The sequence below is a fragment of the Thamnophis sirtalis genome, unplaced genomic scaffold, assembly GCF_051295495.1.
Source record: "Thamnophis sirtalis isolate CommonGarterSnake01/CBP01778 unplaced genomic scaffold, rThaSir2_p1.2 scaffold_6, whole genome shotgun sequence".
In the NCBI taxonomy this organism is placed as follows: domain Eukaryota; kingdom Metazoa; phylum Chordata; class Lepidosauria; order Squamata; family Natricidae; genus Thamnophis; species Thamnophis sirtalis.
Genome location: NW_028261386.1, coordinates 67,709,750 through 67,722,277, shown reverse-complemented (window position 1 = coordinate 67,722,277; position 12,528 = coordinate 67,709,750). Strand labels below are relative to the sequence as shown.

The window sequence follows — 12,528 nt, the reverse complement described above, 5'->3', positions numbered from 1 at the left end:
ATGATTGATAAAGATAATAATGCATATATATACATTGCTTTGTTAAGAGAAAATTCTATATAAATTGCAAATGGAAACTATGAAAGGAAGTTTAGAAATTAAACAATCAATTTTTTATTTAGAACATGTTATAAAGATGCAATTTTATTGAAAGACGTTGGGATGAGTTAATGGAATGCCATTATGTGGTTTTGCTTTAAATTGGAATATTTCATATAAAAGGATGTAAAAACAATTACAGTCAAATGAAGGCTGAGGTATGATGAAAGCAATGTATATAAATACTGCATACCTGATTTAAAAATATGTGATTCGATATGAATTATAGGTGATGACTGTGGAAGGGGATGCATGGAAGTTTTTGTAACCAACTGTCACCCTTTCTACACTTTGTAATGAAAGATGGTTTTGTGTTTTTTGTTTTTGTCTGTGTTCATTTAAAAAAATATTCAAAAAGAAAAGGAAGAGAAAAAAATATTCCTATGAATTTTTATTTTGTATGGTCATAGAAAGATATATAAGACAAACCTCTTTAAATATAGGAGGCTTTCTCTTGAGATGAACATTTTTCTGGTCAGAGATTTGTATATTATTTGTCTTTTTTTTCCCCCTGACAATAATGTAAGTGGCAGTCAGATAATGTTCTGTGTATTGCTCTTTTGTGCTGTTTCTTCGGTGACCAGAAAATGCTAACCACACTTGGTATCTATTCTTTCATTGTAACATTTCATTACTTTGCTGGAATTTCTGTTGTTAGGAAAATTTGCCTGGAGTCAGAATAAGTGGAGGCCTTTCCAATTTGTCTTTCTCCTTCCGAGGAATGGAAGCTATTCGAGAAGCAATGCATGGGGTTTTTCTTTTCCATGCAATTAAGGTAATGTGATGGTTTGGACAAAATTGTTTCTGATTGAAAAATACCATTGTAAAAGAAATTGTAATATCCATTTTGATTCCCCCCCCCCATGTTTATTTTCAGCATGGAATGGACATGGGGATTGTGAATGCAGGAAATCTGCCAGTATATGATGACATCCAAAAGGAACTTTTACAGTTGTGTGAAGATTTGATATGGAATAAAGATCCAGATGCAACGGAAAAACTTTTGCATTATGCTCAGGTTACATTTTGCCTAAATTATTTTTCATATGCACAAGTTAACTTTTAGACATGAATGCTGAAAGTCTGAAGAATTGCTTTGTGAATTATTCTTAAGTGACTTGGTTTGTTTACATATATGTAACCTCAAATGTCCCCTTGCTTCCCCCTCTTCCTCAAAGTACTTTATATAAAATCATGCTGCGTTCGGATGATTTTGGGAAAAAATATTGGCCTTTTCTGCCTTTCCCAAAGAAAAACAAAGTAGAATTGTAGTTTAGGAAAATACATGGATAAGCATGACAAGAAACACATTTTTGCTTCAAGAGTATGAATTATAAGATACTGGGTTTTCTTTTAATTATTAAAACATCAAAGGAAAATTAAGAGAAAATATAAAACACAGCAAACAATTACAATTAATACAAAATATGGTATTTGCTATAAATGTGCAAACAAGTGAGTTCTTTCTTAGTAAGATGCATGCTAATTTGTTATGTCCCAGAGGTGAGAATACAGAAATTCATGTCCAACTGTAACAACAATGATCCAGTAATCTTTCTCCATGCCAACATCTTCAAAATCCCCAGCCTTCTGAATCCCCAGCTGTGCCTACTTGAGATAAACATCTGTAGAGAGATCCTAATCAGGTTCTTTGCGTTTGGGAACCTTAAAATGTTGCCATTTTTAATAAAGAGCAGCAAATCACAGAGATGTGAGCAAAGGGGAGGGGCTGGGAGGGTGGGAATGTGGAGCACATTAGCATGTGATAATATTCATTTGCTGCACACCTTACAGGTTACAAAACCTGGGTTTTTTTTGTTTTTATACTCAAACAGATTCAGGCATAAGGGGAGATTGTTTCAAGAACAATCTGGCCTCATGCCTGAAGAGAAAAGTTTTTGATCAGTGTGTGCTGCCTGCTCTAACATATGCCGATAAAACAGGACATTAACTTCACAATCAATATAAAAGCTACGAGTGGTGCAAAGTGCGGTGGAAAGATACATGCTTGGCATTAAAGAGAAGATGGAAAGACCTGCACATGTATTAGAGAATAAATAAAATACAATACCATCAAGACATTAAAAGAATTGAAATGGAAATGAGCTGGTCACATAGCAAGAACAACTGATGGCAGGTGGATCAAGGCACTCATAGAATGGATCCCACTTGATAAAAATCTTCTACGAAAGAGACCTAAAACAAGATGGATTGATGACATCAGCAAGTATTGTGGGCCCTATTGGCAAAAGAAAGTCAAGACCATATTGGTTGGAAACGTGGAAGAGGCCTTCATCCTGCAGTGGATAAACAGTGGCTAAAATGATGATGATGATGATGATGATGATGATGATGATGATGATGATGATGATGATGATGATGATAATTGAAGCAGATGGTATATAGGTAGTTCTCGACTTTCAAGTGTAATTGAGCCTGCAATTTCAGTCATAACATAATTTGTGATAGCCTTAAAGTGTAACCGCAACCAAATTTAAGATCTTTTTTGCAGCAGTTGTTAAGTGAACATGGTGGTCGCTAAGTGAGTAAAAAAGTCATTAAGCAAACCCATTGTTTTCTTTGAGGTGTTTTTTTTCTGGAAAGTATAAGTAAACACCAGTTTCTGAAGAAAACGATGTAAATCATGGTCATGTGATCAGGGGATGATGCTAATGGCTGTAAATCTGGGCTTGTTGCTGAGAGCCCAAAATATGGTCATGTGACTATAGATAAGGAGTCTTAATGTAAGTTCTGTTTTGGGGGATCTGTCATAACTTCAAGCAGTCACTGTGACAGGTTGTAAGTTGTAGTTTTTGCTCTCATTCAGTTCTACAGAGGAATTACCGAGTCTGTCATCTGCATCTCTATAACTCTCTGGTTTGGCACTGCAACCAATGAAAGCAAACACAGACTTCAAAGGATAATTAGAACTGCAGAAAAAACCATTGCTACCAATCTGCCTTCCATTGAGGACCTGTGCACTGCACAAGCCAGAAAGAGGGCTGTGAAAATATCTACAGACTGGACATAAATTGTTTCACCTTCTACCCTCAAAACAACACTATAGGGCACTGCACGTCAGAACAACTAGACGCAAAGGCAGTTTTTCCCCCTCGCCATCACTCTGATAAACAACTAATTCTCACAACACTGTCAAACTATCTAGAAAGGCAGTATTACCATCATTATTCTCATCTTCCCTACTACTAATCTCCTTATCTTCTTATGGCTATAACTTTGTTACTTGTATCTTACAATTTATATTGTTTACTTAATATCTTAGTATGATTTATGTTGATTTCTTATTTAGTATCCATGACTATCTCTATGTGTTGTATCTAATGTTTTATGATGAATGTATTTTTTACACTGACTATGATAATGATCTATCACTTTTGTAGTATGTACACTGAGAAGCTTATGCACCGGAGACAAATTCCTTGTGTGTCTAATCACACTTGGCCAATGAAGAATTCTATTTCTATTCTATTTCTACAAGGAAAATACTAAGGAAAGGAGCAACTTTGCTGGTGTTACTGTTTAAAATAACTAGCATCAGAATTTGTTGGTTGACATGCTCCATAAACCACAGCACATTTATGTAATGTAAATAATAATGTATATAATAAAATATTTTAAGTGAAAGGAGACAGATATTATTGCACAACAGAGTAGAAAGGGTGGATCATTCTATTAAGCTGACGGGCACATTCCAGTTCAGAACAGTGTTTGATTCATTAGTGATGCATTACGTGATGCAACATAAACGATCACCAAGAGGGACTGTACTAAAGCCAAGTTAAGTTATTAGATTTTTAAAATAAATTGCTGCTAGACTGGCTGGGGATACATTTAAATTATATTACCTGAAATAAAAATCCAAAGCTCCATTTTTTTGGCATTTTCATTCCTATTGATGGAATATTTATGCTTTCCTGTCTTACCTCATTTAAAAGCAAAAGCTTTCTGGAATCAATCTGCAGCCGTTAAATGTTCGGATGTGTAGAGTATCTTATGCATATGCCCTGATTATGTAAGACCAGAGAGCACATGAAACAGGTTAGGTCAGATTTTCATTAGACATTAATTTTCTGGATACTGATCAATTTGATAATGTGGTGATTTACTTGTAGTCCAGAACACTCCAAAATATATATTTCACCCACTTTCCATTGTTGTCCTGTGCAAGTTTATCTGTATTCAAGTGTGAGGTATGAGCAAATTGTGCCATATCATCAGACCCATGCTAACGATCCAATGCAACTCTGCACTGATCTGAAAGAATCTTCTATACAGCTAAATATAAGATGCCTCAACATGCCCTTGATTTTTTTAAGGGATCTTAATCATATAATGCTGAGGTAAATAATCTTTCCACCCTGCCCTTTGCTTATTTCCCCCCCCCCCCCAAGTATTTCTGAGGCTGGAAGGTCATAATAAAGACATAAAATAAAGGACATGGCTAAATATATTGTACATTCAGTCAAAAATCTTTTTGGAGCTGAGGTGACACATTTAATATTGTGTTTATACAAAAACTATGTATTTACCCAAGTGGCAGAATATTATTCTGGCGAATAAAACATAAATTTTGGGTCTTCGTGTCAACTATACAAAGTAGACTAGAGCAGAAAACCTAACTCCATAGGAAGGCTAGAACAATTATTAAACCTCTATTGCTACATAGTCACTTCTGAATACTACCTTGTTTCCCAGGAATTGAGGAATGTTTTATACCTCTTTGCTTTAATAGTAGCTTTTGCCTATTTCTCTGATTCTACACTACATTTTAATAGAAGTGTAGACAGAATCTGAAATTTGGAATCAACAAAGAATCTGAGAAGGCTATCCCACTTTGGCCCAGGACTCTATTAAAATTATGTTTTTTCAATGGCCTAAAAGCAATTTTCAAAGTGTGGTCTGGAACTTCTGGGGGTCCCCAATATCCTTTCATGGGGACCCTGAAATCAAATAAATATTTTAAAATTTCTCATTTTTAATGCAATTTTCTAATGCAATAAATATTAAAAGATATAACCCACATATACCAAATCTCTTTGGGAACCTCAGTCATTTTTAAGAACGTGAAGCGGTCCTGAGACCAACATGTTTGAGATCCACTGGTCTAAAAGACCTTCCAAGCTCTGATACAGAAAGCGGTCTTATCTGATTGGAAAAGAAACCTCTTATTCCAGTTATAGGAAGATAGTTTCAATATATTTATCAGTAGTTGTGACGCAAATGATTTCATTTTAACTTCTAAAGTTAAAACTTTAATCTCATTCCAGACCCATGCTCAAGGAGGGAAAAAAGTGGTACAGACCGATGAATGGAGAAATGGAGCTGTAGAAGAAAGACTGGAGTATGGCCTTGTTAAGGTGAATTTACCTGTTTGATGAGCTAAAATTTATTCCATTGCCTCTTTGACTAAGTTTAATCCTAAGGGGAAACATTGCTGGACAGTACAAGCCCAAATCTGTTTTGCCACCAGGGTTCACGCTTCCAGGATTTGTTCCTGATGAATTGAGAAATACAGTGCACTTCCAATGGCCCATTTGGGATCTCAATCGGAAGAACTTCTCTTGAAGAATACAAATATATGCCCATTCACATTTCTTACAAATTTAGATCTAGAACAGAGTTCTTCAAGTTGGGCATTTTAAGATTTGTGGACTTCCACTTGCAGAATTCTGAACACGTTACCTGGCTGGGTAATTCCGGGAGTGGAAATCCACACATCTTAAAAGGCGCCAAGCTTGAAAAACATTTTGAACTTTCTTCACAGGCTTCAATTTAAAATCCCCTTCAAAGCATCAACACCTCGTAATGAAAAATGGAGGTTCACCTTAGGCAAGGCTGTAACAACGTCTTGCTGCAGCTGGCTTGAAACCAGTTGCTGTTAATTGCACTTAGCAGATCAGAAGCTGCCAATATGAAAAAGGAAGTGTAATTTTGAATACTTCAAGAACAGCCTGTCTATTTTAAAACTTAACTCAGAGATCCTTTTCAGAATATCCACAGACAATTTTGGGAAGTGAGATAATGAGGAGGCCTCCTGCTGGTGAATGCTTTTATTCTGTCCCTTTGCCAGACTCTTTCAGGATTATTTTTGAAAGAGGTTGAAAACATTGCCTCTTATGCTTTAATAGACATTACTAATATGTTTTATTTTTCTTGGTTTTTTTCACTTTAATTATTCTGTAGGTTTATTTTTTTAATTCAGCTTTTGGTATAATTAGCCTATTTTAACACCCTTGAATTACTACAGTCTCTTTATGAAGGTTGTTCTTGGACCACCCGGTTTTGTAAAATGCAATAGTAAATGATGCTTGTTGTGGGAAGATATAACCACTTGAATGTCCAGGTGTTTTTTTCCCCCCAGGGCATTGAGAAATATGTGATTGAGGATACCGAAGAGGCTAGACAAAACAAAGAGAGGTATCCCAGACCCCTGAATATAATTGAGGGGCCCCTGATGAATGGCATGAAAATAGTTGGTGATCTTTTTGGAGCTGGCAAGATGTTTCTTCCTCAGGTAAAGAAGTTTCCATTAGCCTATCCCAATTTAGCTGTGTAATTAAACATAACACTAATGATTTCTTTGGCTTGAAGGAGGATCAATGTCCAGTTCTTAGCACTTCAGGATGTTGTAGTAGAATATAGGAGATTGCCTTATACCAAGCCAAACAGTTTGTTCATTTTACCTCAGTACTGCTTACTCTCATTGGCAGCAAATTTCTAGAGGCAGTAGTGGCTTACACAGACACCTACACATTTTCATATCCCAGGTTTCACTGTAATGGAAGTGTAATGGAAAAGACATTCCTGTACAGAACAAATTCTGATCCCAGAAATTGGTTGAAGTATCAAAAAAGTGAGGAGCCTCTTCACTTTTTGATACTTCAACCGATTTCTTCCACTGAAATACCCAGTTTCCTTTAATTGAGAACTGGGAGTGGGAATAAATAACACAATTGAGAATTGGAAATCCTTGCTACAACCATGTAGCTTTCTTTGTAACAATATGCAATGTCCTTAAAATTCCTAATGGTCTCCCATCCAAATACAAATTACATTCAACCCTGCTTAGCCTATGCTACTAGGATTAGACTCCTAGTGGCAGTCTACCAGATTTATCTTATAAGCACTCAAATCCCCGCACCCCAGCCCCATTTTAGTACTAACTGTGGCTGATCCTGAATAGTTTCCCCCCCACAAACTGCCTGGGCATCACCTGTTGCAAATGGTCCTTTAGTAGTAAACATGAGATGATTGAATATGGGACCTCATGTATGGAAACATCTACTCTAACAATTAGAGATTGTACCTTAAAATGGGTATTACTTTATTTTCATTTTTGTTAGTGACTATTGCTGTTCTTACATTTAATTATAAAGATGGCTTTCTGGGTTAATGGCTTATCGGTCATAAAATGAAAATATCCTCTACTCTCCCCATGTATGCCAGCAGATAAAACTGCATTTTACCCCATGGGTTAGTTTAGTCTCCTTTTTTATTTGTTCATATTGATTGGCAATATGTTCACAATCTGTCCGTCTGCTTTCATGTGTTAGTTTTTAGTTTTAATAGGTTTAATGTTTGGCTTTCTCCAAATTAGTCTTTTATGCACATTCAATGCAGCTAGGCACAGCTTTTCAGATGTGGGCTGATACTTCAGCATGGCTCACTTTATTTAGACAGGCATTGGATAGTCTTGGAGGACTTGAAGGACATTAGTATACTTTGCTTGACTAGCAAGTCACTATAACAATAAATCCAGTGGGATAGGTTTGTGGTGGATTTGTGACACCACATTAAAAGGTTAAATAGATTAAATATTAAAGTACATTAAAAGATGCCTATCACTCTCCCTCTCCCACTCTCTCTAGCTATGGGTCTCTGCGAGTCTCTGATGATTGTATGATTCACCTCATCCCTGCTTATAGATAGAAACTTGAAACTGTGATCAAAACAGTGAAGTCTTGGACTGAGGAGGCAAAATGCTTTACTATCATCCCAGTTTGCAAGAAACCCTCCATCAGGGAACTGAAAGACTTCAGACCAGTTACTGACATCTGTAGTTATGAAGAGCTTTGAGAGGCCAGTGTTGGCCCATTTGAAAATCATCATAGATCCGCTGTTAGATCTTTTTCAGTTTGCCTACCAAGCAAATACATAGGTAGATGGTGCTGTCAGTATGATATTGCACTATATCTTGCAACATCTTAACCCCCAGTGATCTTTGCATGGCTCCTTTTTGATGACTTCAGTTTGGCTTTCAATACCATCACTTCAGAAACTCTAAACTGATTCAGTTAGCAGTGTCTGTCCATACTTGTAGGTGGATTACTAGTTTTTTGACAGATAGGAAACAATAGATGAAGCTAGGGAAAATTACATCGAGCACCCAACAATTAGCACAGGCACCTCTCAGGCCTGTGTGCTCTCTCCATTGCTCTTGTCTCTATACCAATGACTGCATTCTAAGGATCCTTGTATAGAAGTAGTGAAGTTTGCAGATAATACAACAGTCATTGGTCTCATTTGAGGTGTGATGAGCCTGCATACATAGATTGGAGGTTGAACAACTGGCCCTGTGGTGCAACTGGAACAATCTGGCACTGAACACACTTAAAACTATAAAGATGAGTGGATTTTAGGAGGAGTCCTTCTATTCTACCACCTCTTGCTATGTGTTAGAACTTGAATAGAACTAATTTGCCATGGAGGCAATAGTCTCCTTTCTCTCTTTTTTTACCAGTAATTAAAACTGTAGAGATGAGAGTGGATTTTAGGAGGGACCTTCAATTGTACCACCTTTTACTATATTTGACAGCACAGTATCAGCAGTAGAATCCTTCAAGTTTTTGGGTTGTATAATCTCCCAGGATTTAAAATGGATACCTAACATTAGAACCATCATTAAAAAAGCACAACAAAAAATGTTCTTCCTGAATCAACTCAGGAAGTTCAGAGTGCCCCAGGAGCTGCTGATACAGCTTTAAAAAGGAATTATTGGGTTTGTCATTTGTACTTCTATATCTGTCTGGTTTGGTGCAGCAACTAAAGGACAGGTACAGATTTCAACGGATAGTTAGGACTGCAAAAAAAGCAATTGCAACCAGCCTGCCTTCCATAGAAGACCAATATATTGCATGGGTCAGAAGGAGGACTGAGAAGATAACTACAGACCCTTCTCATCCTAGACACAATCTGTTTCAACTCCTCCCTTCAGGATGCCGCTATAGGGCATTACATTCCAAAACAACTAGTCCTAGGGACAGTTTTTTCCCTTGTGCCACCACACTGCTGAACACTTAATCCTCACAGTACTTTCTTATGTCTTAAGTATATTCAACCACATTGTAAGACTGTAATAGTGTTATTATCCTTCTCATCTTTTCTACTACCCCATTATTGGTGTCATTATTGTGATTATTATTACCCTGTTTTGCATGTACATTGAGAGCTTCTGTACCAGAGACAAATTCTTTGTGTGTCTAATCACACTTGGCCAAATAAAACATTCCACTCTATATTAATGTAATATATTGGAAATGCCAGATAATGGAGAAACTGGTAAAGGAGTTGCTTAGAAGTTACTAAGTTACTTAGTTGGTATTTATTGGTAATTTTCTGTTTTGGGGGCCTGGAATGGTTTGCTTGCAGATTAATTCATTGGTTACTATAATCTTGAATAAACGTTTGATGGGTCTTTTTCTGAAACTGAATATCCAGGTGATTAAATCCGCTAGAGTTATGAAGAAAGCGGTGGGTCATCTTATCCCATTCATGGAGAAGGATAGAGAAGAATTACGTGCGTTGTCTGGTAGCACGGAGGAAGATGTGAGTTTGCAGCTTCAATCCTTGAATCTCTTAACTTAATTTTTGTTGCAGTTGTGTTATAGATTTTTGTGTGGGTCAGGAATTCATGGCACGCCATGGCAGCAACTTCTGCAATAAATAGATTCTCTTATGAGTCACAGAAATGGGTAGCTGATCGGAAAACATAAAAGTTGTCCATTTGATATGTTGCCAATAAAACAAACAGCAATAGTATTCTACATAAGAATCCATAGTCGTAAACTTGATACTTAATTGGATGAATGTTCAATAGGCAAAAAAACAAACAAACCAGTAGCAAGAATAGTTTTTGCCTTTCTGTTGAGCTGGGTTTTTCTCTACAGCATCATTTTCAGTGATAAGAGTTTTCCACTGATGTGGTCTACCTTCATTGCCAGCTTTGTTTCTGTGCCCTTTCTTCCCATTGGGTAGGTCTCGTGGCCTTCCAAAAAGCCACCAAAACCTGGCTGTTTCAACAGGCCTGGGGTTGCTTATTTTCAACTCAGGTCCAACCCCCAGTTAAGCCAAATGTATGTTGTGTGTTTTTTAAACTGTGTATGTTTCTTTCCCCTATGTGTTATTTTATTTTATTTCGTATTTGTAAGCCGCCCAGAATCCTCCGGGATTGGGCGGCATATAAGCTCATTAAATTGCGAATTGCGAATTGTCTTGCCTTCATTTTGCAAGCCAATTGTCAGGGTTCAAAGTAACACCCCCAATGAAAGAAAATTCCAAGGCTTGAAGTTCCTCAAAGTTCCACTTTATTAGAGATGTCATATTGGCACATCTGGGAAAACCCGAATCTGAAAGCTTCCAGGTTTTCCTCACCCAAATGAAATTGCAAGTCCCTGCCCAGCACCCACATGTCCAACATATGGCCCAATCAGGCACCGTCCCAACTGGAGATGCCTCCCAGTCATGTCCCTCCAGGTGCAGGGCAGAATGTCCTTGACTCTCTGAGAAGGAATGTTATTATGACTGTATATTTCCCACACTCCATATAAACCCCCTTCCCATTTTCTCACAGCATTAAATGTGGCGGGTCTGAAGGCCCATTGTAAGAGATAGCTTCCTGGCCTGACACTAATTTTGGGGATTGCCTGTCTATACAATCTCATACAGCCTCACTTCAAACTGTTGTTTCTGAGCAAAAAGGTATGGAGCAAAGAGGTGCTAGTTGTTACTAGAGAGTCCCAGCATGGAAGAGATGGATGATTCAGACTTTTTAGGATTAATGTCACTAAATGCATCAGTAAGTCCATGCCAATCCTATTACTCTCTTTATTGGCACTTTTCTTTTAAAAAATCTACACTGTTCTTGTTTTAAAAGCATTTTGTGGTTTGATGTATAACGTGATACAGTTTTGAAATTGAAAAATGGATTCTGGAGAAATGCAAATGAATTTGGGAGGTGTGAATCAGATTGGTTCACTTCCAAAGGCAGAGCAAACAAAAGCCTTGGACTTCCATGTTCTGCAGCCTCATGCCTTAGGAAGCATCTGCCAAGCTAATGTGTAGTTGCTCATTGGAAGCAATCACGAGGCTGGAAGAAACCTGATGCTTTGTGCTGTAGCAGATTTCTTTCATTCCTAACAGGCATGAAAAAATGAAATAACAGCAGTTGTTCTTGTAGTTCAAATTGTTGCGAAGGCTGGGTTGATTTAAGAACAAATTGTGAATTTTATGCTGTCTTTGGCATTTGGGGAGGGAATGAAATGAGGTAAAGCAAAATGCTGAGTGAAAAACACAACAATCAAAAAGCTTACTTGCTTTAAGATGTATTTATTTAGCAGCCACTTGTTTATCTAAAAAGGGGGAAGTGTGTTGTGAATCAGTATGGAATTAGGCCAGTCCTGTATTATTATTAGCTAATAGTTGGTAATGCTGCAGTCTTTTGGAAATGCTAAATGCTGCTGTTCTAGTGTGTGTGGGAATCTGCTGGCTTCTGAATATGAATTTTATCATTGCTGCTGTCCTATCCAAACTCGAAATGAGGTGCATATCTCCTGGCATAGAAGCTCTCCTGAGTGCAGTTACCTCCCAGAATACTCGCTGTAGTGCCAGAAGAACAGCAAATATAGAGCACTAGTTATTATCTTTCAGAATGGATGGCTTTGCTGCAGGCTTATACCAGGAATGAAGAGGAAAGCTATTTAGTCCTATTCCCAATTAGTCTGCTTCAAATCATTTAATGTTAGAAAACATCTTGTTTTTATCCCGAAGATGTCTTAAGAATAAATATATGCACTGGTCCACACTGCAGCCTAGTCTGAGCTTAGCCCATTTCCCCCCCCTCCCATTCCCATCAGTTTTAGGATTCCCCAAGCAATTAGGCCTGTGATTATTGTTTGACCATTCCACTGTGACTTTATTCCCCCTGACTTGATTAAATGAGCATGCCCTTCAGCTCCAGTCATGCAGGCTTTCATGAGTGTAATGCATAATTATGTTGAACCTTGGCATATTGTGGCATGTTCATTTCCCCCAAATTCTGCTACGTTTTTAAGAAGACAGAAAAAGTTAAGCATTATAGTAACACAGAAATTCTCAGGCATCAAAAGCTTTTGTTTACATTAAGGGGTAGTC

General features: G+C 37.4%; 1 protein-coding gene across 1 annotated transcript in view; it reads left to right on the top strand.

Moving 5' to 3' along the window:
* Positions 1–12,528, top strand: part of MTR (5-methyltetrahydrofolate-homocysteine methyltransferase) — an 88,783-nt gene that overhangs the window by 51,090 nt on the left and 25,165 nt on the right. The window contains exons 17-21 of the mRNA XM_087718054.1: positions 758–874; positions 977–1,117; positions 5,388–5,477; positions 6,482–6,634; positions 9,838–9,945. Coding sequence (XP_087574180.1) covers positions 758–874; positions 977–1,117; positions 5,388–5,477; positions 6,482–6,634; positions 9,838–9,945 — 609 coding nt within the window. The remainder of the gene's footprint in view (positions 1–757; positions 875–976; positions 1,118–5,387; positions 5,478–6,481; positions 6,635–9,837; positions 9,946–12,528) is intronic.